General features: G+C 38.7%; 2 protein-coding genes across 5 annotated transcripts in view; both read right to left on the reverse strand.

Annotated features, from left to right (window-relative positions):
- stmA (Protein EFR3 homolog stmA) overlaps positions 1 to 27,558 on the reverse strand; it is a 32,902-nt gene that overhangs the window by 3,271 nt on the left and 2,073 nt on the right. Inside the window, exons 1-20 of one of the 4 annotated variants that reach the window (XM_069499630.1) lie at positions 17,580 to 17,819; positions 16,825 to 17,067; positions 14,801 to 15,005; positions 14,348 to 14,498; positions 13,350 to 13,502; positions 11,869 to 11,967; positions 11,391 to 11,545; positions 11,144 to 11,222; positions 10,838 to 10,991; positions 10,224 to 10,294; positions 9,910 to 10,098; positions 9,111 to 9,283; positions 8,460 to 8,563; positions 7,811 to 7,931; positions 7,232 to 7,367; positions 6,510 to 6,626; positions 5,583 to 5,697; positions 3,993 to 4,087; positions 1,212 to 1,373; positions 343 to 512 (exon numbers count right to left, since the gene is read on the reverse strand). In XM_069499630.1, the coding sequence (XP_069355731.1) occupies positions 343 to 512; positions 1,212 to 1,373; positions 3,993 to 4,087; positions 5,583 to 5,697; positions 6,510 to 6,626; positions 7,232 to 7,367; positions 7,811 to 7,931; positions 8,460 to 8,563; positions 9,111 to 9,283; positions 9,910 to 10,098; positions 10,224 to 10,294; positions 10,838 to 10,991; positions 11,144 to 11,222; positions 11,391 to 11,545; positions 11,869 to 11,967; positions 13,350 to 13,502; positions 14,348 to 14,498; positions 14,801 to 15,005; positions 16,825 to 16,891 (2,516 nt within the window). In that variant the 5' untranslated portion in view covers positions 16,892 to 17,067; positions 17,580 to 17,819. Of the gene's footprint in view, positions 1 to 342; positions 513 to 1,211; positions 1,374 to 3,992; positions 4,088 to 5,582; positions 5,698 to 6,509; positions 6,627 to 7,231; positions 7,368 to 7,810; positions 7,932 to 8,459; positions 8,564 to 9,110; positions 9,284 to 9,909; positions 10,099 to 10,223; positions 10,295 to 10,837; positions 10,992 to 11,143; positions 11,223 to 11,390; positions 11,546 to 11,868; positions 11,968 to 13,349; positions 13,503 to 14,347; positions 14,499 to 14,800; positions 15,006 to 16,824; positions 17,098 to 17,579; positions 17,820 to 25,356; positions 25,504 to 27,558 lie in introns of those variants that run through there. The other 3 variants (XM_034969970.2, XM_034969969.2, XM_034969968.2) reach the window with 3 other exon arrangements.
- LOC117983430 (cyclin-L1) lies at positions 23,737 to 25,250 on the reverse strand. The gene has a single exon (XM_069499684.1). It carries the CDS (start codon positions 25,057 to 25,059, stop codon positions 23,824 to 23,826), a length of 1,236 nt encoding a protein of 411 aa, XP_069355785.1. The 5' UTR covers positions 25,060 to 25,250; the 3' UTR covers positions 23,737 to 23,823.

Consider the following 27,558-nt stretch of genomic DNA (forward strand, 5'->3'; position numbering starts at 1 on the left):
GACTGTGACGTCACATGGATTGAAATTGTAATGTATTTCACTAAGAAATTGTGAAATACATTACAAAACTCACACATTGCTTACCAAGAAGCCCACAACAAACTCATCAAATTTCATATTTCTTACCCTGACTTTCCACCACCTAATTTAGTCATTAGTATATCGAGTTTAAGGTCCCACACTGCCTTCCCGGTAGACGGTCTCCACTCCATAACGGTCTGACCCAATTAACATAGGTTCACTAGTGGTGCCCGGTAACCCATTAGCACCCCACGCCCGACCACAGAGGCTCTCGGAGAGAGTTGAGCAAGATAAGGAAATGAGGAGATGAGGAATACTCACTAGTACAGGAACAGCTCCGGGAAGTACTTGGTATAGGCGGGCACTTGCTGCGAGTGGCACTTGGCGCCCGGCGACCCGCTGCCTCCCACCCCCAGCCCCCCCACGCCCGACAACAGAGGCTCCTCGGAGAGAGAGTTGAATATCTCTTCGAGTTTGTCTTTTATCTCGTACTGCAATAGAAATAGCAGATAGGTAACCTGATTTTTAAGTAACAACAGCTTTTGAAATTTCTCTTTATCCCAATCTTGACTACTAGTTTTTAGTAGTTTTATACTAACTACTACCTAACTAGAGATATAATCGATATAAACCTTTAATGCAAATATTAGCAAAAAACGTAAAGGCACCTTTTACCTTCTCTCACTCCATCTCACCCTCTATCCATCAGATCTTTTGGTATGTTCATTTATAATAGACTCGATAGAATATTGCAAAGTTTAAAAACTTTTCAAATTATAACCAGTCGAAGTCGTCGAATCTAAATCATCTATTGATTATTTATTGCAATATTATTCGGGAGGGTCTAGCAACGAACATACCAAAACTTCTCGATGGACAGAGGATGGAAGCAACTGGAAGAAGGCAAAAGGTGCCTTTAAGGAAAAAGATAGTGACAAGAATTCTGATGGAGGTGATGAACTATATAAAGAAAGGAGAAAGAAAAGTGTTTATTTGGAGCCACAGATAGTATAATTAAAAATAAATCATTCAAAATAAGATGCGTGGTGTGTGGTATCAAAATGGACTCCTCTCAAGCATTTGCTGTGTCTGTGGCGGGAACACAGGCACAGCGCTTGTCTCCCGTGGTACCAGAAGTTTTGGGCAATACAAAAGATAGAATGGAAGTACAAATAAATAGAAACGCCTACCTTAGGTTGTGTCAAGTGAAGCAGATGATCAAAAGGCGCGGTGCGGAAGGCGTTGTTGAGAGTGACCCTGCGTCGTTCCGCTTCGCGCTTTTCTGCTTCGCTTGGCCCGCTGGCGGCGCGGCGAAGCGCTTCGAGGCTTACGTTCTCCAATTGCAATGGATGCTGAAAGTTATATTCAATTACTAGCGGCCGCTTCGCTCCCGAGGGAATTCCGGAAAATCCAACCTTACCCCTTGTCTACTCACTTAAGTCTACCAATTAGGGTACCTTTGTGCAAAATATATGCCACCTGTATTTTCTTATGAATACATTTTATAGGAATAATAATAATATAATAATCTTTATATGATAAAAATTTACACGGTAAACACTACGTGAACTGTGGTAGTAGCAATGCAAGATTCCTGGCTCCCAAACTAGAATTCCCTGTGCTGTGGGAAGCCAGTCTTTCGCCCAAAAATGAGTAGGTACAATTATTATTAATTTATTTCTAGTTCCAAGGGCTGGGCGTTGATGAGTCACTGAGTGTGTCAGAACTTTTCTTTTACTGTAGGAGAAGAACTGAATAGCTCGTAAATGGGAAATAAAACTGCAATTTGCTGACAACCGTAGATCAGCATACTATGACGTAGATTAATGTTTTTTTTTATCCACCGGATTACGCGTGAAAGATACTTGGCAGTTTCAAAATTGCATCTAGAAATTTCCAAAAAACTGACCATCTTGTAACTGTTGTATTAAAAACTTCGCCTGAACTATCTCTTCTTTTCAGCTGGCTTTTCTCATTTTTAGCAGCTAAGGCTTCCATAGACACGCTTGGGGCCCGCTCGGGCGTCCAAATGGAAACATGTGACAATTTCTCTAGCTCCAGCGGCCATAGCGTGTAAAAATCTATACGCTACGGCTATAAAGTACCACGATAATAATTATTATCAGAGTTAGGGATGATTTATGCCTACACGTGGCGGGCGTGAGCCATGCCACGTACGAGGCGCGGACGAAACACGGATTCAAAACATCATGAACATTTTATAAGACGCTGTTTATGCTTCACCGTGTGGCGTTCGTGATTCGTCCGTGTCTCATCAATACGGATGCTTCATATAAAATGATGTTCATTCGTACACGCCTCGAACGTGGCACTGCTCGCGCTCGCAACGTAATAGCATTAAATCATCCCTTAGTTAATGGATGGAACAATAATAATATACCGTGTCGTGTTTTTCTCTTCTTATGTCACGGGAAGAGCTGTGAGCTTCTTCGTGGCCCCAATGCCAGAATTCGTTATCGCTTCGCTGGACAGGTAGGTATATGAGGATGGGGACGATGATAGGATACAAAAATCTACAGGAATCTAAAACCTACAAAATTGTTATGGATTGCCTAAAACCCATTCCTATTGAATGTGTAGATATAATTTTTTTTGAATAGTAATTGAAATCTAAAACGCATTGCATAGAAAACGTTCTTCAACATTTGTATCTTAGTACGCGACAGTTCGAGATAGCAATCGGGTATGAGGCGGGGGGGCGCCCCGCACACCCGCACGTCAGCCGCGCCATCCCACACCGGGTTAGCGCGGGGGCTAAGCGGATGTGCGGGGCGGAATAATATTGTTCTTAATAAAAATAATTTACCGTCTATTTTATGGGGCACATTGTATACACATAATATTACGATACTTTCCTGTCTTTTTTTATTTCTATGAATTCGAAATAAAGGAAAAACCTATCTACCTAATCATAAACATAAAAACGAATAATAATATATTACGTATGCCCCATAGTTTTGCGTAGAAGGCCGATAGTTGTGATTATACTTCTCAATGAACATTCTGTACTCTTCATCCAGATCGTCGTATTGAGGTTGCTGTATAACGGATCAAGGTTTAAATATAACGGATTGGTGGAAAATTGATGATACGAAGTACGTCCGACATTTTCAGTGTAAGCAATTCTGTATTTTTTTATCTCACAAATAAAACTTATAAAACATGCCTCTTTATTGGCATTATCTTGGACAATGATTTTGAAATACCCAGGTCCCAGATGTTAGATTTTGTTGTCAATTATTCTGCCAGTCACTACTGCTGTGATTGACGGCTAATATACCGTCGGCCAAAACCTCTATAAAGGTCCAAACGAATCTATGCTGCGCTGCGCGTATAAACTTACTAAAACTTATATAAACTATATTTGCCGCGCCGCGTCACTCAAGTGCGCTTCGCTCCATACAAACTCATATAAAACATTTCCCGCGCCGCGTCGCGCAGTGCAGCTCAAGTAAGTTTGAACCATTAAATTGGCAACGGGCTGCCATATTTTAAAGCTATCTCGTTGGTATGACCCAAAGATGCGTAAAAACCATGCCGAACAGTACGCGGCCGAAAGTAATGTACATCGATCTTTAGAAGATGGCAGATTTGTAGAGCGTTGTCACTATCAAAACGTCATATAGGTATGAGTGACAGAGACAACGCTATACAAAGCCGGAATGTCATTCTAAAGGCCGATGTAAATTACTTTTGGCCGCGTACTGTATATAGTCTGCCACTACGCGTATGCGTATCAAACACAATCGTACTAATATGTCTTCACTTTTTAAAATCCAAATGTATATCTTTGCGTTTTGGAGTTTATAATAGCTTTGCCTTCGGTTGGTATAACAAATATCTGAATCTCACAGTCATGATTGACTTATCGTCTAACTCTAATGGACGCTTTACTACAAAACGTGCGATACAACCGTATGAGCAATAGAAAATAGTAGTTAATAGCTTACCCGCTGCACGCCTGGCGAGCTGTTGGCGCTGTCAACCAGCTCAGCGTTCGGCCCCGCTGATATGTCGGCCAAGCTGTCTCGGCCTTGCGCAGCTCCTGAAAACGAGTACTCTAATATTATAATATTCACTAGCTGCGATAGCCTAGTGGTTACGACGTCCGCCTCCTATTCAGGAGGTCGGAGGTTCGATCCCGGGCAACTTTTCGGATTTATGTGCGTTTTGAGAAATTAAATTTCACTCGCTTTAACGGTGAAGGAAACCATCGCGAGGAAACCTGCATGCCTGAGAGTTCTCCATTATGTTCTCAAAGGTGTGTGAAGTCTGCCAATCTGCACTTGGCCAGCGTGGTGGAGCATGGCCAATCCCTCTCATACAGAGATCCGTGCTCTGTCTGTAGCCGGCTATGGATTGTTCATGATGATGATGATGAATATTAATGTAAACTTTTTACAAGTGCTTATGAATAGTCAGGTAGTTTTAATTTACCACTGGTTCGGAATGCCGTTCCTACCGACCAGCAAGAAACTCGGCGGTTGCTCTTTTTAATTTTTCAATTTACAATGTTATTAGACAGTACTATACAAGCCATTGCAGCCTCGTGCATTGCTGGAGCGAGTCAAATCCAAGCTTTTTTATCGTTTACATAGTCTGCGACTGTATAATATGCTTAACTATTCATCAACACACAAACCCACACACACATCTTTTAGATAATGTTACATATCCTCGGCATTTTGTATCCAGTCTGAGTATCCAGATGCCACTAATTGCCGGATGTCAATTGGTATGACTATAACTAAAATAAATTATTTCTTAGGAACTACTAAATACAGGGTCTTTCAAAATTTGTAAAATCCACGTTCGCTGTTAGTTTAAGTTTGCTAAACAATTTTAAATTATCGATGTACGTCATATTATGTTAAAAGTTTATGACGTCACATTTGTGTATTTCATACAAGCTCCCTTTACTAAGCAAGCGTATTGACGATTGATAAAAGTCGCTGAATTGACTAGTAGTCATCATGCATGTTACACTACTCATTAAAAAAAAAATCTTTTTTATTCGTATAAACTTTTACAAGTACTTACGAATAGTCGGATGCATCTACCACTGGTTCGGAATGCCTTTCCTACCGAGAAGAACCAGCAAGAAACTCGGCGGTTGCTCTTTTCAAATATTTGATATAGGTACAAGATTATGCCATGTATAAAATAGTATTTGCAGTCTTGTGCGTTGCCGGAACGAGCTGCAGGTCAAATCCACGCTCTTTTATCATTTAGATAATCTTCAATTGTGTAATATGCTTTTTTCAGGAGCATATTTTTAATAGATTTTTTTAACTTGTGCAAAGGTAAGTCCAAAATAGTTTGCGGGATTTTATTAAAGGATATACCCTATCCGTGGAAAGAGGTTAGTATAGCGGTCTCTCGGTTACGTAAGTACAAAAGATTGGGTCAAAAATCTCAGTGGGCGCTAACCATTTCGAGTCAGCAATCAATTTTTATAATCATTTTTAATCTAAAAATTGGTAAGCTTATTTTAATCGAACACCTATTCTTTCATTATGAAAGTTATTAGGAACACATACCCGCTTCAACCCAGCTATGTCTGTGTGCAAGATTGACTCCCCCACTGTATGGAGATGCACTCTGCAGTCTACTCGCTTCTATGCCGTGAGCTTTTAGACAATCACCAAGCGCCATCTGTAAGTAAGAAATAAATTAATATTATTTCAATATTTCATCCATATTCAAACAAATAAAGCTTCATTAGTGTCACTTGTATTTGTTTCGCCTTCATATTCCGGAAGTCCGTGACATATAAGGAACACAAAAGCTTAAGTTGCTACAATCCGCTGAAACAGACAAATCTGTATGGTGCAACAGGCACCATGCATCATACGATATGCACCACCCGCCCTCCCACTGCTAAACATACCGGAGAAGCCAGCCACCAAGCAAGCAATATGCACCACCACCACGCAACACCACTCAGACAGACCCTATAAAACACTCGATTACTCGACGCACGTTTCACTCCGACACTGGAGCATTCTCGAGAAATGTAGACCTCACAGTGCATAATGGCAAATCTAAATATATAAAAGGAAAAGGTGACTGACTGACTGACTGATCTATCAACGCACAGCTCAAACTACTGGACGGATCGGGCTGAAATTTGGCATGCAGATAGCTATTATGACGTAGGCGTCCGCTAGTAAAGGATTTTTGGAAATTCAAATCCTAACGGCGGCTACGCATTCATCCGATCCGTGAAAAGAAGTTAATTTTTCGTAGATAATCACTGGTATTCTCACGGATGACGGATAGAACTCGGATGACGGAAGTGCAGTGCGTAATCACCGTAAGGGGGTGAAATAGGGGTTTGAAATTTGTGTAGTCCACGCGGACGAAGTCGCGAGCATAAGCTAGTTGCAATAAAAATTGCAAAGCGCATTATAGCACGTTAAGCTTTTGGTTTCTTGTACTCTTAATAGTGATACGTTGTTATTTACCTGGTCAATCATGAGGTAGGGCATTTTATTGGGCATCTTGTTGGGGGAGAGATGTTCATACGTCTCCTCCAGAGGAGGCAGTAGGTGTGGCGCCTCCTCACGGCGAGCTTCAATTATCTGCAAAGAAATCACTCTGAGAAAGAAAATGACAATACCACGCTAAACAACTAAACGATTATCTGACATAGTCTTAAGAGCTTTCGAGACGGTGCTTGACCGTCTTGGAAGCTCTTTAGTCAGCTTTATCAAGATACGAGAGCGCGATGAGCAAGATTTCTTCTAATTCTAACAAAAGATATTTGCACATGTGAAATATGTTAATAGAAATCAAAATGTGTAGTACCTATCAGTTAGGTTAGGTGTCGATGGTTTTCAATACAGTACCCGGCAGAAAGTAATGTACATCGACGTTTAGAATGAGAGTTCGGCTTTAAAGGGCGTTGTCTCTCTGTGAGTATGAGTATACCTATGTGACGTTTTTTCAATTTTCAGAGTCAATACTGTACAAAACCGCTATCTTTTTCTAAAGGTCGATGTATATTATTTTCTGCCGCGTACTGTACTCGCGTAGTGTGTGTGTATGCGTGTGTACGTGCATGCGTGTGTGTGCGCGCGCGTGTGTGCACACACAGCAGCATGTGGGGCTGCCAGCGCGATGGTGATGGCGTGCAGTTGACACTGCTGTGCCGTCGACATTACCGGACTCGCCACAAGGATCTCACCTGGCCAATGTACTCCGCGAGCCGCGGCAGCAGCAGCACGTGCGGTACCAGGGCCGCCAGCGCGATGGTGATGGCATGCAGTTGACACTGCTGCGCCGTCGACAGCACCGGGTTTGACATCGCCGAATGCTGAATGCTGGAAAATCATCAGAAAGGGAATGAATCGTTGGGAATGAAGAATGGGGACGCTGATCGAGGTTCAGCAAGGTTGAGACACTTTTTTATAGGGTTAGATAAAACTAATTAGTACTTTCCCCGAGGGATAAGATAAAAAATGAGAAGATCCGAAGGAGAACCAAGGCCACCGACATAGCACAAATTTTTAGCAAGCTGAAGTGGCAGTAGATAGGCCATGTTTTAGAGCCAAAAAGTCCTAAAGTGGAGAATTCGTAATAAGCACGTAAGGCGCCTTCCAGCACGATGGACTGACAATATAAAGAGGCTGGTACGAAGTGGCTAAATATGGAAGGGGTGGCGCTTATTAGGGAAGGCCTATGTCCAGCAATGGACCTCCACAGGCTCACGATGATCGCCAGCTCCTCAGATCATTAAACGTCTTTTAAAAACAAATAGACTTACGATAGTATCAACTGCAGCATGTCACAGACGGTTTCCTCGGAAGCGAGTTCGATGCATAACAATGCCAGAGTAGTGTAGATTGCACTGACGTTCTCTGCCGTATTGGATTCCAGTTGCAGACCTAAAACAAAGCCAGGTTTAACCTTTACGGGATATACTTAGATTAACAAAGTATTAAAAGACCGAAAGAAGTAGCCATATCACTACCCCTATTATAAATGCGAAAGTGTTTGTTTGTTTGTTGGTTTGTTGGTTTGTTGGTTTATTGGTTTGTTGGTTTATCCTTCAATCACGTCGCAACGGAGCAACAGATCGACGTGATTTTTTGCATGGGTATAGTTTAAGAGAGTGACATAGGCTACTTTTTATCCCGGAAAATCAAAGAGTTTCCACGGGATTTTTAAAAACCTAAATCCACGCGTACGAAGCCGCAGGCATCAGCTAGTAATCCAATAAAGTTCTGGTGAATGTGAAATAAGGTGTTAATACGATAAGTTTCTGTTTGTGTATATTGAAATTGTATAAGAATTTAGTTGTACAGTTAAATTCATATAAAAGTTTTAAGTTTTCGAGGATAGAGGAAACCAATTTTTTGGCGCATTTGTATAATCTATCATAATAAAATTAAAGTGAGAAAAAGAATGTTTACCATCGTATAGGGAACTGAAAATGGCGTATCCGTGCTTGCTGATGAAAATAAGATCTGGACGGGAACACTTCTCGACGATAAGACCTAACTCTGCGTAGTCCACGCTGCAGACAAATAGAACAAGTAAGGTTTAATGTTGAGATCTATAGAGAGGAAAATTGACTTTGCTCAGACTTTACTTACGAGTAAGGGATGAATTATGCCAACACGTGGCGGGCGCGGGCTGTGCCAGGTACGAGGCGCGGACAAGGCACGGATTCAAAACATCACGAACATTTTATATGAAGCATTTTACGTGGCACGGCCGCGCTCACCACGTGTTGGCATAAATCATCCCTTACTCGTAAGTAAAAGTGATAGCACATATCTACTCGGAAAGGGATCATCACCGTATCGCCTTTCGCTTCGTCGTCAACCAGGCGTCAACCTAATATTATAGTACTTATATTAATAATTATTATTATTAATAATAGTAATACCGACCGCGACCGAGCAATCGCGGTTGCGGCTTTTTGGGCTGCCCGTGTTTGAGGTGACCGTCGACTCGAAAAGAAGAAGAATAATAGTAATAATATATATTCGGGCGGCCATACTAGCAAGTCATTTGCGCGATAGATTATATGTTTATAGCCTTAAGAAGTAAAAACTCACGTGGGCGTGACGAGCGCAGTGGCGTTGCCCCTGCGGTCGAGCAGAGTGTGCAGGATGCGCTGCAGCAGCGCGCGCGTGGCGCTCTCGCCGGTGCTGGATATGCGCAGCAAAGCCTCGAGGAAAGCCGCGGGGAACGCCTTGCTTAGCTCGGTCGTTTTGTACGTTGTGCCCACCTACAACATAATATAAAGGATTATTGTACAAGGTCCTATTATTGGGCACTAGATATATTATCGGGTGTGCAAAGAATTTTTTCTGCTTGAGGTTCCCGCGCCGCCACTCTAGTGATTGACCACGGTATTACCGGAGCTCAATCTTAATAAATAAATAAATAATAAAATAAAAATCTTTTTTATTCAAATAAACTTTTACAAGTACTATCAAATAGTCGGATGCATCTACCACTGGTTCGGAATGCCTTTCCTACCGAGAAGAACCAGCAAGACTGCAACTCAACAAGCTGCAAGCAACTCGGCGGTTGCTCTTTTAGGCAATATAATATAGGCATAATATTCCCATTTCGGTATAGATTTCAATTTGACCCGTTATAGGTATGTTACAGCCAAAGTATAATATGGCGATTATTTCTAATATCGATTAAATATATACCTACTTAGCTACTAATTTCTACTGCTGTGTCTGTCTACTATCATCAGTAGTCATCATAGATATCGATGATTTAAAAAAAGCGCAATTTGTCAGTGGGTAAGCACTCATTTTTCAGACACTCTGACAGCATATCTTGTATTTTAATGACCGAAGGACTATTTAAGTGTCCCTTGTTATAAGGATTATTTACCTTTAGCAAGGACTTGAGCAGAATGCTCTGCAGCATGGCGTCGGCTTTAGTGCCCTTGCCGCGCTGGCTGGGGATCTTGCTCACGATGAACATCATTATATCTATTTTCTGGAAATCGGGCAAGTGGTCTGCGAACTCTCCCAGGGCATTGATAAGTGCCTCTTGGTATAATCTTTCGTCGGATTCTTTCTGTTGAAAATAAACATTTCAAACTTTAAAGATTGTACTTTGTCATCGTTTTTGTACTTCGAAAATAGACTCAATTTATAATGATTGATAATACTAACTCTTTAATTTTTTAATTTTGTTTTTACCTCAGAATCTCTGGCGACAGAAGCACGTAGGTTTGTGAGAAGATTGTTTATAATCTCCAATACAGATGGACCTGAAAGTAATCATTTTTTTTATTCTATGTTGTTCCCAACGTTCGCTATTGATTTAAACGTTTTAGCGGAATGATCACTCTGTATCTGCAAGGTACTGTTAAGAGTGTTCTCCATGGCCTCTGCAAGTCGAGCATGCTGTTCCAATCCACATTTACAGGCGGGGCATACTTAAAAGTGATATGTTTTAACAACGCAAATCAACGTATGGTATTACGTTATTATTTTGAATACTAATCAATATTTTTAAAGAAACCTAACACATTTGAAATTTCATTAAGTAGGTAAAGTTTGCGTTAAAACAGTTGGGTTGTGATTATTTAGGGTTCCGTGCCGCAAAAGGAAAAAAGGACCCCTTATAGGATGACTTTGTTGTCTGTCGTGTCAAGAAAACCTACAGGGTACTTCCCGTTGACCTAGAATCCTGAAAGGCAGGTAGACAGGTCTTATAGCACAAGTTGACTAATCTCTTTGGAGATTGGCCGCCGTGGCTGGAATTCGGGCGGGAAGACATTATTATTATTATTCTGTGTAATAAAACTCACCGACACTATCCCCCGCGGCGATGGCCACGATGTTGCTGAGCACGGCGGCGCGGGCCGCACGCACGCGGGTGCGGGCGCGCGCGTCCGCGTTGCCCGGAGCGCCCACGTCCAGGTGTTGCATTAGTGCCTCCACTACACTGTATGAGTACTGGGCCTATACGTAATAATATAACACTCAAGATTCTAGTGACATTGATTTCAAAGTCTTAACGGACTTAAGTACAAACATTTTGTGTTATATATCATTAAGAAGATTTTATTATTGTAGGTATTAGGTAGTTAAATTATTTGTTAATGACTTTTTACCTGAATGGAAAACATAATGATCTTGAATGTGTGCACGGCGAAGTCGTTCGGCACCCATAGTTCGTGTCGATCAAAATGGCTGCATACAAAAATATTCCTTAAGTATAAAAATGCTATATATTATTAATGATTAGAAGCATCATTTTCAGCAGTTCCCAAGGGATTTTTAAAAAATCTAAATGCACGCGTACGAAGTCGCGGGCATCAGCTAGTAAAACCTAAAATAAACTTATTCAAGTGCACTCACGTGAGTACAGGTCGTAGTACACTTCGTATGTGTCCAAAGGACGCTCGGCCCACCAGTTCCCGCAAGCACGCCTCGGCCAGGCGCGGCGGATCCTCCTCTATCCCGTCTCGAGTGTCAGTTTCCATGCACGACACGGTTTCGTACTTTTCTGCAGTCTGAAATTAGATTTTAATTTAATTTAAAACAACTTTATTGTTAACCAAATTACAGAAAGAACTTTATTGTTAACAAAATTACAGAGAAAATTAAAGAAAATTTTCTACAATCTCTACCAACATCTTATAAAATAAAGCCGCTTCCCGCTGTCTACACTTAGATCCGCTTAGTTTTCATCAATAGATAGAGTGATTCAAGAGAAAAGTTTATATGTATAGTTTAATATTTTGTGTTATATTATTTTGAACACCCGTGCGAAGCCAGGGCGCATCGCTAGTGTAGTATAAATAAGTTTTAAGTGAATGCAGTGATTAACAAATACCTGCATATTATACAGAAGCGACGGTACAATCTTATCCATATGCTGAGCTTCCCAAATGTTTTCAACTAAGTCATCGGACACAGTTTTTCTTATCACACCCTGTAACGAATAATAATAGTATTATACTGTCCAGCAGGGTGATTCGCTAACTCAGTGTCTAACACTGAATAAGAGCCACCGAGCTCATTTGACTTTGGTTGGTTCTACATTGATGCTTCAGAGTGATATTAAAGTAATTTCTCGTAGCAAACCTTCAAGGGATTAAAAATATATGTCAAATAAGCTTGGTGGCTATCATTCAGTGTTAGACACAGAGTTAGCGAATCATTAGGCAGGAGCAATTACATTGTAATGTAACAATTTGGAATTTTGTGCATTTTGTGCACAACACAGGTTTAAAAAATCTATTAAAAATATGCTTCCACAAAAAGCATATTATACAGTCGAAGACTATGTAAATGGTAAAAAAGCTTGTATTTGACTCGCTCCAGCAATACACGTGGCTGCAATTACTTGTACAGTATGGCACCTATAATAATATTGTAAATTGATCACTTGAAAAGAGCAACCGCCGAGTTTCTTGCTGGTTCTTCTCGGTAGGAATGGCATTCCGAACCAGTGGTAAATTAAATTGTAGTTGACGAATCAAAAGCACTTGTAAAAGTTTACTTGAATAAAATATATTCTATTCTATTCTATTCTACATTACAATGATGTGGTGCAGTACTGGCCAGAAGAACATTTGATTTTGTGACATTCACTCAAAACAACAGTTTTCAGTTTCTTAAGAGTAATTGTATTAGTCATCAGGTACAAAAGTGCGCAATGTAATAGTCGAATCTGAGCTGTTATATTACAAGCGAATGCTCCTAATCAGTATGCAGCCTTATATAATGTACAAGCAGTGACGTGCAGGTCATAGAGGCATAAATGCACTGCTTACCCCAGTTGAAGCTCAATGTATATTTTTCATTATGACCTGCCAGTGAACAGGTTCCTGCCTAACTAATGCCTACCCTGGCTTCAAACTCTGTGCACGCCACTGTGTACAAGGTATGTCCCAAGTTCTTGTTGGTTTTTCATGGTATATAAATTGTATTAATTGCTTTAAAAAAAATTAATATTGTTTGAAATAAAAAGCTTCTATAGCCTAGGGAACACTGTAGAAAGATGATGCTACTTTTAAATCTATCAAAACAATTAAAAAAAGTTATATTTTAATAAAACAATAAGTAGATTAGCTACTGCATTCAAAAAAAAGCTCTTATCATTTTACGGTGGGTTCATCTCCTAAGTAACTTAATTATTAATTGTTTAGTTAAGTAGTTAGTTAAGTTCTTTTTATTTGTCTAGATATTTTGCAAATGCTGTGTACACATTTTATAGATACATTTATCAGCCTGTGTTTGTCTATAAGTGTCGTAGTTTGTGTTAAATTAATGTATTGTGTGTGTTCCTAATAAATAAAATAAAATAGATACCTGTAAGCCTTGAATTCCAGCCAGTCGTATGTTATCCCTTGTCGACTTGTCGCTGTGGTTGCTGTGACACATCGCGGAAAACTTCGATACGAAAAAGTCGTATCTGCGATGGTAGGACGGTGTGTCTTCTTCTATGTTTGCGAAGCGGACGAACTGTCGATAACAAAACAATCGTAAGTGTACCTACCTTATAAGCTGTGAATCTGCGTATTGTCCCCAACACTGGGAGGAACGTTTGTTTGGGTCATGGTGGCTTTGGGATATAACAGGTAATAAAGATGTAAAAAATTACGTTAAATTATGAAGTCTAATTTTTATATTTTTTGGAATTGTATTAGAAATCACGTTATGCAGCTGAGGACAATACGCTGACAAAGTTTCAGCTTTTATTAAATAACGAACGTCTGGCACGCGCTGGCTCTCTCTCTATAAGTGAAGCATCAATAATACAAAGACGGTCAAACAGCTAATAGAAATAAAGGTCGTAGGTTCAAAGTTGCATTATCGTCGTACTAACTCCTAGCTTTACAATTAGTTGCCAAATAAATTACATATTTTAGGAAACATGCCTATAATGTATGACGTATCCTAAAAAACTTTAAGAAAACCGTAGGTAGGGTTGGGCTCAACGAAATTATTGTAAGAAAGTATATTAAAAATAGGTACATACTGAATTTGCAAAGTTTGAGCGATATTAAAAAATGTGTCGCAATTAGTGACATAATGCAAGAAACTTTGGGACAAAGAATAATGATCCATGCAGTCATATAGCAGTTTTTTAAATTACGGATGACGGATAGAACTCGGATGACGGAAGTGCAGTGCGTAATCGCCGTACCCTGGATGAGTTAGAGTACCTATATTATGTACTCGGTTAGTAGTAGTTTCCCGCCAATCATAATATTGGGACTTCAAAAAAAGACTACCTTAGGCTGCATCATCAGCTATTTTAGTGTGATAGTAGTCAGGATGCCTATTTAGTTAAAAGTAATGCTTACGCTCTGTGTGGCGAGAATTTGCAACTGCGGATCGGTAGATTCCAATAACTTCTGCACCATCTTGAGAAAACTCTCCACAAATAGATTAAGGGTCTGCGAATGGCACGCTAAGAGCAGTTGATCCATCGCCTCCATTGCTATTATTACGAACCTAAAATATTGAAAAAAAAATCAATAAATAAAATGGTATTTTTGAAGTATTCCTGAACCTTGGCACAGTATAACAGTTTAAAGTACCCAGCAGGAAAGATGACACATCGAACTTTAGAAAGGGATAATTGGTAAATTCGGTTTCGTAGAGCGGTTGTCACTGACTTCTCAAGACTTGTCAGTCTCAGTCTCAACGAAGATACATTGTTCGTACGGGTCCTTTGACTTAATTCGGTCTATTGGTTGATGATGATGACGATATCGCTAACGGTAGATTCATATTGTATTTGCTATAAATATTACCCATGTCTCCGCCTATAAATATCCCGTGAAGCCTTCTGGAACAGATACTCTCCAATCCTGTCGAGCTTCTCCGGGCTGGAGAGCGAGTAAAAAGTGAGCTTCTCCATGTTGGATTTAACCAGGCCATCTTGTGGAGAAGCTGGGAAGATGTTGTCGACGAGACGCTTGTATCGTGGGCGTAGGGCAGAGCAACATCCGCAGCAGCCTATAGAAGACAAATAAATTAACATTACCCATATTTTCAAGTGGTGAGGGCGGTAATGACTTTATGATTTGAAAAGAGCAACTGCAGAGTTTCTTGCCGAATCTTCATTCCGACCCGGCGGTGGTAGTCACGACGTAGCATTAAGAAACACTAGTTGCCATACATTGATTGATGTGAATAGCCTGTGGTCCGGTCTTCTATTTGGAAGGTCGGGGGTTCGATCCCGGGCACGCACGAGTAATGTGCACTTTAAGCAATTAAATATCACTAATTGCTTTAACGGCGAAGGAAAACATCGTGAGAAAACCTGCAAGTGTAGTCTGCCAGGGCCAGCGTGGCAGACAATGGCCTAAACAATGTCAAATGTGTTGGTCAATGAAGCGTAGGTAATAATATTACGTCCTAGTCTTGAATCGCATTGCAGTAAAATACTTCGATCTTGTTAGATAAGTTACTAAAGTCAAAGGGCACAATTTCCTTTTGATAAAATTATCTTAAAATACATAGGTACCTAACTTTCTATGTGCAAAGATCTTTCGCCCATGGTCAAAAATACGGAATTTCTAATGAAAAATTATATTGGTATACGTAGTTCTTTGGAAACAGAAATTACATCATGTCAATGTTATTTAAATAATTATTGCGCATTATTTAGGATACTTGAATTGATATAAGTTCTATTTATTACTTATTATTTACCTAAGTACATATTAAAAGAGAACTGTTTTCCCATAATATGACGTTCTTGGCCTTTTGCCTTTGGACATATTAAATTCATCTGCTAATATTTAGATAAGTACCTAAAGGTGAGCTTACACGTGCAATTGAAATTTCTAGACGAGTCAATTATGAGGTCACGACATCAAGGAGCAATAACTTAATTCAGTACATATCTGAAAACTACTATGTTGCTTTCTTATCACATCGTACCTATTGAGGGACATGGAGTAACATACATCGATATGGAGTAACATAGACAACTAGGCAATACATTCCTACACTAACAATTTAGTTCAATAGTAGTCGCTGGTAATGGACGAGGTTTTACTGGCAGCGGCTTGTATGTACTTAGTGCTTTTATTATCATGAAGTTTAAAACGAAAAAAGGAGAGGAAAAGAAAGATTTGGGTGCGAGCATTTCAACAAAACCGAAAGTCATCTTTATTGAGTGATGATATGGACTATTGGATATTCGGCGGCGACATTGAGTAATATGGAATATATGGAGCAATTATAGAAACAATATTGCCGTCTGCCGAAACAATTTCCGCATTTTAATTCCATTTTCCCATTGCCCATTTTCTTAGGAGCTTTGGGCCCCCCCTAATATAGTTGTTATGTCACCATGGTTTTAATTTTATTTTGTAGACAAATAATTACCTTTTTATATTCTGAAAACGATTTCCATTTATTCACCCTGGTTACAAAGAAATCTTATTTTTTATGTTGCTGATATTGAGATTATATTTAATTAATAATTCTTCAAAATAAATGGATGTTAAAGATTCTAACTGTAATTGTGGATATTTTCAATAATAGTGAAAGAAAAGTCGTAAAAACATAATCGTACAAAAATAACACATTTTTTAAAAAATAATTTAAGTTTTGACTCGACGCCACAAAAGAGGGCCCCCGTTCACGGGCGATCTCCTTTCTGCAGATTGCTCGAGTAATTGCTCCAGATTGATCCATACCTACGTGTTGCCGAGCAATAGTTGCTGAAAGAAATTGCCCATGTAAACGCACCTTAAGTCAAATGTGAAAATGTGGGTTGGGAAATTCTGAAAGGCCGAAATATTACAGTCTTAAAACTACTTACATGTCATGTACACAGTTCTGCTGATAAAGAAACATGTTCGATGGGCGATTTTACGAATTGGCAACATTTTATGTAACTTTTCACTATTCACTTGTTAGTAAGTATTAGGTATTATATTTGACATAGTGCTTATACCTAACGCATTATATATTCATTTAACGTTTCTAAAGTTCACGTCATTATATTTTTCAATTTGCTTTTCAGTCAATATTTTATAATAGATGCCTAACTAAAACAGAAGGACTTTTCCGAACCTCATTTTGTGTTGAATAGCTAAATAAAGATCTCAAACTATTTTTATCAAACTCTACCTAGTCCATACTAATATTATAAGTATGCGAAAGTGTGTCTGTCTGTCTATTCGTTTTTCACGTTAAGCCCGATTTTGACGAAATTTGGTACAGAGTCAGCTGGAAAATCAAAAATGCTTAAAAAACTTAAATCCACGTGAAAGGATTGCGGGCATCACCTAATTGGTAGAGACTAGAGATAGCTTGCATCCCGTATACGAATATATAGACTGCTTTTTATCCCGGAAAATCAAAGAGCTCCCACGAGATTTTTTAAAATCTAAATCCACGCTAAGTCGCGGACATCATTTAGAACCTACTTCATAAATGGATTTTATCATTACCTACTGGCTGACTCTGCAACATGTAAGTAAGTTCTTATTGGATTTGTTTTAAAGAGATTTCGATCAGCAGCAAAGTAAGATTATACGAGACAACACCAAATATTTATAACGAGGCACACACTTTAAACAAGTTTAGGTACATAGTTTCACAAATAACTCATGAAAACACGAAGAAAATGCGCTCAAATGTAAACACTTCCACTCCTTTTCGCATGATGAACTGAAGTGGTACCTAACACCCGAAGATTATAATAAATTGTTGATAAGAAAACATGCCAAGTTGAGCGGTTTACGCCTCAATGGTTCCGCGATCCAGTTATCTATGTAGAATGACGATTTCTACATCGAGTTATTGAATATTAAAATATGTAGCTAAACTAGACCATACTGCAGAGACCATTGATTGGAAAAGACAATATTAAACCATTACATACATACTTACCATGAGATATTTCAAAGGATAAGATTTAAAAGAATAGGCTGTGCATAATTCTAAGGCTCTACTCTTATGTCATAAAAGCTCGTTTTAAAAAACACGTTAGTTTTAACGAAAGTCCCAAGGAACCCAAAAATTTACTTTTCTATACTAATAATTTAGATTAAAGATTTGTTTGTTTGCAATCGATAAACTCTGAAACTACTGCATCGATTTTAATAATTCCTTCACCATTAGAAAGCAACTTTATCCAGAAATAACATAGGCTATAAATTATATATTTACCACGGCCAAAGTCGAGGACAAAAGATAATATATTGTACATGTTGTAGAAGTTAGTTTTTGCGAACCCAAAAATTTACTTTATCAACGTCATAAATAATAATTGAATCATCGCTTGCTCTGAATCGTTAGTCTTACCCACACGCTGACAATAGAACGATAATACTTAAGTAATAGATAGGTAGGTATCCAATCGTGAATTTTAATCATTAAAATTTACATAAAATAGAATAAATGGCGAATGCGTGAATCGTCTTTGAAACAAGTGCTCCTTCCTAGCTTACTCAATAGGTTTGGGGTGGTCCATAGTATTCGAAATACTTGATACTCAATAGAAATGGTATTTCAGTTGTTCTTTAACACCTGAACCAGCAGATTTTTTGTCATTCAAGTTATATTCATGAAAATTGGTACTAAGCCTTTAAGCGTATTTTAGAATTTTAGGAAATTTTACCCCTTCACCGATTTACAAAAATTCTCTCTCTCAAGCGAAGTCAGGGCCGGTCTGCTAATTCTCAACTAACGTCTGTTTTTCAATAACGCACACTGATGCTTTACTAGTCATCTGCATAGCGACAAGTTCAGGTTCTTTTACCACTTCTGTACCTATTCGAATTTTTGTGGTTGGGTTTGTTTTGGATATCTCAATTGATCCAAGTATGTAAATGAATATAGTGAATTGGCTCAGGCTAGCTTTACACGACCCTCGTTTAAACGATTTTGACGAGTTTTTGGTACAAAGATAAGCATCCCAGGAACTGACATAAAACTACCTACTTTACTTCCCGGAAAATCAAAGATGTCCCACGGGATTCTTCAAGACCTATCTGTTTAACCAGTTTATCTGATTTTTTTACAGAAGCTTGCGTCCCAGAAAATTGACATGGGCAAATTTTTATCCCGGAAAATCAAAGAGTTCCTACGAAATTTTTAAAAATCTAAATCCACGCAGACGAAGTCCCGGGCATCGTCTAGTTAGTTTTAAGTATAACAAAAAGTCCTAGTTTGTCTAAATAGTTAGCTAATACGTGTCTCATAATGAATTGTGTCATCGCTGATCAATGATCACCCTGGGGCTTATTATAGCCTGACATTTACCGAGCAGCTCCGTTGTGAAAATAGGTTATCGACGACGGAAACCTAGTTATTATCTCTGTATTGATAAAGTAGGTAGGTAAGTACCTAACGTTAAGAAATAAATTCCTACATTTTTTACACTTAGGTAATAAATACCTACCTACTGAATATTAATAACTATGAGTAAAGTTTAGAAAAGTTTTTATGAGTTGGCAACATACCCTAGTTAGTTCACTCCGACATCGTGCAGTCTACTACAGGCACAAAGACAATGCCATTAATGTAGAGTCGGAATTAAAGGAAACCAATGAAAACTAATTTCCATAAAACAAGATTTATATTATCTACTTAGGTACCTGCCTATACATAAAAGAAATGATAAATTACAACGTTAGAAATCTGTTCAACCACAATATTATATAAGTACCTGTTTATAACGGTATTATTAGGTTCTTATCTAATATGCATTAGGTACGCAACCTTTTCAAATATTAAAGGAGATAATCCTGAAGAAATATTGATTCGTCCCTTTTCGGGACTAGCTAGGGTCGCTATGTAAACATTATGTTTTATAAATTATACAACTGTATATAGACTGGTAGATATTCATAACGCAATTCATCCCTTAAAATGAAATGATTAATATAAGTACTAGTAAGGTATTGCTACGTACTGCAGGTTGTAATTAATTATGAAGTCCTGGTTAAAAAACGCGCGACGCTACCCAAAAATCGTACAAACTGAATGCCTGGTATCAGCAGTGGCGTGCACAGTGTTCGAAGCCAGGGTAGGCATTAGTTAGGTAGGAACCTGTTTACATACAGGTCAAAATGAAAAATATGCATTGAGTTATTACAATTGGGGTAAGCAGTGCATTTATGCCTCTATGAGCTGCACGCCACTGCTGGTATGTATATACAGTGGACCCTCGGTAATCCGACAAACGTTTTGCAGGGCTGTGACGGACTATCGAATTTGTACTACCTAAACCCCCTATAGTCCAGAATTTATTCCTTGTAATCCGACAAATTACGATTTAGGCGGCCTAATATATCATTACTGGGTACGAATACTTAATACACAATGAATAAACAGAAAACAATGATACGCTACACCGAGCGGCTATCTTCTTCAAACTCCAAATTCAAACTAACATAGAGTTATGAATTATGATAACCACATCACTGCAAACTAAGCAATCAGAATCAAAACCCTAGTGTCGAGAGCACAATAGTGGTGGTTGGTGCGTACAAGTTATAACTTGTTCAATCATGCATTACAGGGGGTGCCAGATTAGACAGGGGCCGGATTACCGGGGGTCCACTGTATATATATACAATACCAATACAAGACCCGTGCTCATTAGTGTCCCGGCGATGACTTGATGATGACAAACGGAAATCGGAATGACACTCCGCGTTCACACTACGAAGCGTAGAACGAACGCTACCGCTACGAAGCCACGCTGCTGCCATCTCGCGCCGCTAACGATTACATGGAACTTGAGATTTTGCAAGTAATGTCTGTCTGTCTGCTAGCTTTTCAAGGCCCATCCGTTTAGCCAATTTTAACGAAATTCGGTACAGAGATACCTAGCTTGTATCCCGGGTATGCACATAGGCTTTTTTTGTCCCGAAAAATCGAGAAGTTCCCACGGGGTTCTTAAAAAACCTAAATGAAGTCGCGGGCATCATCTATTTTGTACAGATAGCTTGCATCCTGGAGACGGAAATAGGATATTTTTATCCCGGAAAATTAAATAGGAATAAGTACTCGCAGACGGTAGGTACGAAGTCGCTGTTTTCGCAAAGCATCTTGTTTCTCCTATAAAGTAGATACCCTAAGAAAGGATATTCAGAAATTGCATCCGAGCAAAGCCAAGGCGGGATAGTCAGACACAGAAATTAAAATAGGTCAAGTGTGAGTCGGACGTGTCGGTTCCGTACCATCACACCAGAAAATATAACATTTTTAATTACTATTATTATACTAGCTGTTGCCCCCGATTCGTACGCGTGGATTTAGGTTTTTAATAATCCCGTGGGAACTCTTTGATTTTCCGGGATAATAAGTAGCCTATGTCACTCTCCGGGTCATAAACTACACCCATTCAAAAATTACGTCAATCTGTTGCTCCGCTGCGACGTGATTGAAGGACAAACCAATAAACCAACAAACAAACACACTGTCGCATTTATAATATGGGTAGTGATTTGATTTTCGAGGCGGCAAATTCGGAATTTTATTATGTGTTGTTAAGTTAATGGCGAAGTTTGATAATAAATTCATTATGTTAAAATTAAGTTATCATGTAAGACTGAACTTTCATGAGAATTCATGAGAATGACTTTGAACCTAAACAGACAGACAGACGGACGGACGGACAGCGGAGGCTTAGTAATAGGGTTCCGCTGGCACCCTTCGGATACGGAACCTCAAAAACTCACGGCCGGCGTAATCTGTACAGGTAGTGTTTTGTTTAACTTTTAGCACCTATTCTCGCATGACCGTTTTTAGAATGGAAACTAAACAATAATAAAAACCAATACAAGGAAAACCGGTATTTTACGATATATGCTAATTAGTATTTACTTAGGTAGTTTGATTGATATACCTATAATAGAGCACTAAGTAACGAAGCGAACTATTAAAAAAGATAATACATACTTAAGTTACAATCATACGTAATGCCTAAACTAAATTTTGCATTATTTATCTATGAAGAAACTTTTAAAAGTAGCATATTCAACACAAACGATCGAAAATTATAAAGATTTACACACAATAAACAGTCTGCGCGAAACGATCGAGACACGACGTGCGACCAACAAGGGCCTGCCGAAAACACTGAGCAGTGAGCATACACTGGGCAAAATAACGAAAGGTAAACTCTATATTTAACTGGAGACGACTGAAATACTTAATACAGGAAAAGCTGCGTTTTTTTTGGATTCCTGAATTTTTTCTCTCGAGTCTGTATAGACAACGCGCGACTTAGTGACACGGACGCGTTTTCAGCGCATTAACAGCTAATAGCCCCCGAATAAAGCCGTCCAAGTGCGAGTCGGACTCGCGCACCGAGGGTTCCGTTATCCGTACTACAGCTGTTTTTTTTCGCCATTTTGCATGATAAATCAAAAACAATTATGCATAAAAATAAATTAAATCTGTTTTAGAATGTACAGGTAAAGCCCTTTCATATGTTACTTCACTTGCTATAGTTATCTTACTGTGAAAATTGAAAATAGTAATTATTTGTTCATGAACACATTTGATTTTTTTTGTGATGCAACCACAAATTCACGGTTTTCAGATTTTCCCCCTCATGTCTGCTATAAGACCTACCTTCCTGCCAAATTTCATGATTCTAAGTCAACGGGAAGAACCCTCTAGGTTTCTCGATAGACAGACAAACAGACAGACAGACAGACAGACAACAAAAAGATCCGATAAGGGTTCCTTTTTCCTTTTGAAGTACGGAACCCTAAAAAAAAAAGTGTAATGTCATTTCCAAATTGTATAGTTGATTATTGTAAATAAAATACCTAGTTGATCAATATAATATAAATCAGGAAGAGCAACTGACTCAAAAAAAGACAAAAAAACAGACTTCAATAACCACAAACACTAAAAATTAAAAAATAATTTAATTTATTGGAGACTATATTATTGTGTGAAAAAAGCTGTGATAGCCTAGTGGTTTGGACGTCCGCCTTCTAATAGGAGGTCGGGGGTTCGATCCCGGGCACGCACCTCTAACTTTTCGGAGTTATGTGCGTTTTATGTAATTAAATATCACTTGCTTTAACGGTGAAGGAAAACATCGTGAGGAAACCTGCATGCCTGCGAGATCTCCATAATGTTCTCAAAGTTGTGTGAAGTCTACCAATCCGCACATGGCTAGCGTGGTAGACTATGGCCAAAACCCTTCTCTCTGAGAGGAGACCCGTGCTCTGTAGTGAGCCGGCGATGGGTTGATCATGATGATGATGATGATGATATTGATGTGTACAAGAGATATAGAACTACATAACTCTTGTTACATAATATAGTCAGTAATAAATATATAATTTTTTAAATTTTTAGTGTTTGTGGTTATTGAAGTTGGTTATTTTTTTTAATTCAATATTTTGAGTAGTCCCATTGTATTAAAATATGATATGCCTGGTTAAAAACCTACTACAAAGCTATTACACTGATCGCGAGCAATTTACTCTTATAAATTGAGGAGTTCCTTCTTCATCTCCAAAGATATTATCAGATCTTTACAAAATTAGACCACCTCTGAAGTATGTCCTACAAGACAAAAGTATCATCAAAATCGGTTCATAATAATTATTGATGTAGTAATCGCGTAACAAACATACACAAAAAACCATAGTGGAATTGAGAACCTCCACCTTCTTTTTAAGTTTGTTAATTAATTGAATTCTGATTTTGATATACCTATGTAAAATTAAGCACAAATAAGTAAAACAAAATATAGCATTTCCATAAGTAATTTATTACAATTATTATTATTTAAACACTTATTAGAGATAAGAGAAATGTAAACATTAAGATGATTATCTTAATGTTTACGTTTCTCATCTCTATCCCTTGTTTTTGTGCGATCATAATCATCATACTTCCTTGATAAAACACGGCTACGTTTATCATCTGAGCGTCTTTCCCTAGAGCGATCTTCCCTATCACGAGATCGAGACTTGTGTCGTTTACTAGAACTAGAATATTCTCTTTTTCTATCATATGGTGAACGGGATCTCCTTTCTCTTTTCTTATGACTGCTGTGATATTTCGATGACAGCGGAGGTGTTTTAGGTGACTTGTCTTTCTTTGAATCTCGCTTCGAGTCCTTAGACGTGGAAGCTGTTGGTGAATCAGTCTTTTTTTCTTCAATTTTAGATTCTCTGTCCTTCTGAGCTTGTATATGTTTGTTAGCTTGATAAATCTTCTTTAATGACTCAACTCTGCTTTCCAACTCTTCTGGATTAACTTTTGACCTTTTGTACAGTTCCAAAATTCTTGAACATACCATTCTAATATCTTCTTCGGACACCTTAAATAACAGGAACCAATGTGGGTTGTTTGGAAGAGGAAGGCCAATTTTACGAGCTGTCAGATAAATGCATGCACAAGCAATTGTCTCAGGAGGGAATCTCATAAATACATCAGTACGAAGAGCATCATTCATATAATTCCAAGACATTTGCATGAGCTGCTTATTTTTCTCATATTGCAATAGCTGCAAATACACTACAATAAGTTTATGTGGATGCTTCACATGTACACAGAAGCCTAACTCCTTTAAAATTCGACGTTCTGCTTTGATTACTTGATTTTTTAGTTCTATGTAATTCTGATCAACAATCAGTGGAGATATCGTCTTCTGGGCCCTAACTTGCTTGATATGATGGAACACGTTTATGACATCGCGTATTCGGCAAGGTTTTTCTTCCACTTTCGACGCCAAATAAATGCTTCCCATAGCGGTTGTTTCCATTGGATATCTAACAAAAGATTTTGAATAATAGAATCTTTGTAAGTACATCTGGCCGGTTGCCATGGCGACTTGTGGAAGTTTTAGTAAAATTCCTGCTGTTTGAATCATTTCACATCCTAAAATGCGGAGGTCTGTTTCTGTTTCAATGTCTAAGCCATCAGACTGAGATGGGGTTTCTTTAAACGTAGATTCCGGCAGTAAGCAGTTGTGTAAGGTTAACACTATCTTCCCATAGTTCTTCTGAGGCTTAGCTGGCGTCGCAGTGCTGGATTTAGTTTGATTTTGAATAGTCGTCGTCGTCATCGTAGCGTCTCGAGGTTTAACCCGGAAGTTAGTTGCGTATCACTTGTTTAACACAAAAAGACAACTACGCACACGGCACAAAACGCACAAAAGATGTAATTCTTGCATTATTACAAATAGATCTCCATGGGTTTTTAGTCACAGGTACCTACTATTCGAAATTTTACCAATTACCATTTATCGACAAAAATGACAATTTCACAAAATGAGCAAAACCAAGATGGCGTCACGGAATGTCAATCTGTCTTATTGGTAAACTAAGGTTTTAGCACTTATCTAAGATAAAATTAAACTCACCCTGCGCCATAATCAAAACCTTGAGTTTCAATCAAAAACTCATAGAACAATTTTATAATAGGGCGAACGGGCGAAGATTTATCGAAATCGAATCTGACTCATACAAACCAATTCAAAATTTAAATGTCAAAAATCAACAAACCTCGAATAGACTATAGAGTAAAGCACAGAACCTATTATATTATGCACAGAACACTTGCGAGTTTTTTAACCCTCGGCAGTGCTCCCATTTACGATTTTAGTTTTACCCCCATTTTTATAAAGGTTCGTACGCACCTGAGCGGCGCGGCGCGGCGCTTCAGTCCGGCTGCAGAACGCTTCACCTCAGGCCGCTCGACGGTGCCTACCGCACTACAACTTCAGTACGCGGCAGCTCGCGTCACTTGCGCGTCACTTCTACACCCGTTCGCGTACGAGCAACAACGTCGCAAGATGAGCGACAGTGAAGAGGATTTGATTATTATTTCTTTGTTGTGCAGAAGAAGAACGAATTATCGAAGAGAAAAAAACCGGCCAAGTGCGAGTCAGGCTCGCGCAATGAGGGTTCCGTACTACAGTCGTATGATTTCGATAATTCAAAAACTATGATGCATAAAAATAAATAAAAATCTGTTTTAGAATGTACAGGTGAAGACCTTTCATATGATACCCCACTTGGTATAGTCACTCACTTCGAAAGTTGAAAATACTAATCTAAAATATTAGTTCATGACCACAATTTAATTTTTTTTGTGTGATCTAACCCTAAATTCACGGTTTTCAGATTTTTCCCCAAATGTCAGCTATAAGATCTACCTACCTGCCAAATTTCATGATTCTAGGTCAACGGGAAGTACCTACCCTGTAGGTTTCTTGACAGACAGACGGACAGACAGACAGACAGACAGACAGACAGACAGACAGACAGACAGACAGACAGACAGACAGACAGACAGACAACAAAGTGATCCTATAAGAGTTCCGTTTTTCCTTTTGAGGTACGGAACCCTAAAAAAGAAGAAGAAATGGATTGCTGACATACCAAAGTCACGCTATCAAGAAGGATATCACATTTTGTTTCCTCGCCTTCTTAATGACTCTGTACCATTTCACATTTACTTCAGAATGTCAAAGACAAAATTCTTTATGCGATTGCCTAATAGTTTTTGTGGAAATTACATTAGAAACAATAGGTATACCACACAGGTCGGTAATATAATCCTACAAGAAACCTATGTCCAGCAGTGGACATATCTATCGGTTGATGATGATGATGATGATGATAGTTTTTATGGAAATTATAAAAAAATATTTATGCATATCCATACTTATATTATTATCAACGCAAAAGTGTATTTGTCTGTCTATCTACTAGCTTTTCACGACTCAACAGCTTAACCGAATTTGATGAAATTTGGTACAAAGTTGAATTACATCCCGGGGAAGGACAGGCTACTTTTTATCCTGGAAAATGAAAGAATTTCCACGGGATTGTTAAAGGCCCATTTATATGAAGTTTGGACCAGAGGTAGCTTGCATTCCGGGAATTGACAGAGGTAGGCAACTTTTTATCCCGGAAAATCAAAAGAGTTCACACGGGATTAAAAATCTAAAAAAAAATGCAACTAGATGATGCCTGCGACTTCGTCCGCGTGGATTTAGATTTTTCTATAGGTGAGCACATTTCCGGGAATTACCTACTCGTACCTATATACCTGAGATAGATTATACCCTGTAGGATAAAAGTAGCCTATGTGTGCCTACACATAGGCTAGTTTTATCCCGAAAATCAAAAAGGTTCCACGGGATTTTTAAAAAACCTATATCTACGCGAACGAAGTTGCGGGCATCAGCTAGTCCCTTAGGTTCTGTGGAAATTACATTAGAAAAAGCATTTTCGCAAAATGTCTTTGTTTTATGTGCAATAGAATATATAAAATAGGCAGGTAAACACAGGTACATATTATATCTAAATACCTATATAAAAGAAAAAGGTGACTGACTGACTGATCTATCAACGCACAGCTCAAACTACTTGACGGATCGGGCTGAAATTTGGCATGCTGGCTAGCTAACTAGCTAATATGACGTAGACAACCGCTAAAAAGGGATTTATGAAAATTCAACCCCTAAGGGGGTAAAATAGGGGTTAGAGATTTGTGTAGTCCACGCGGACGACGTCGCGGGCATAAGCTAGTATAATATAAACACAAGTACAACAAT

This window comes from Maniola hyperantus, chromosome 7 (genome assembly GCF_902806685.2).
Source record: "Maniola hyperantus chromosome 7, iAphHyp1.2, whole genome shotgun sequence".
Taxonomy (NCBI): Eukaryota; Metazoa; Arthropoda; class Insecta; order Lepidoptera; family Nymphalidae; genus Maniola; species Maniola hyperantus.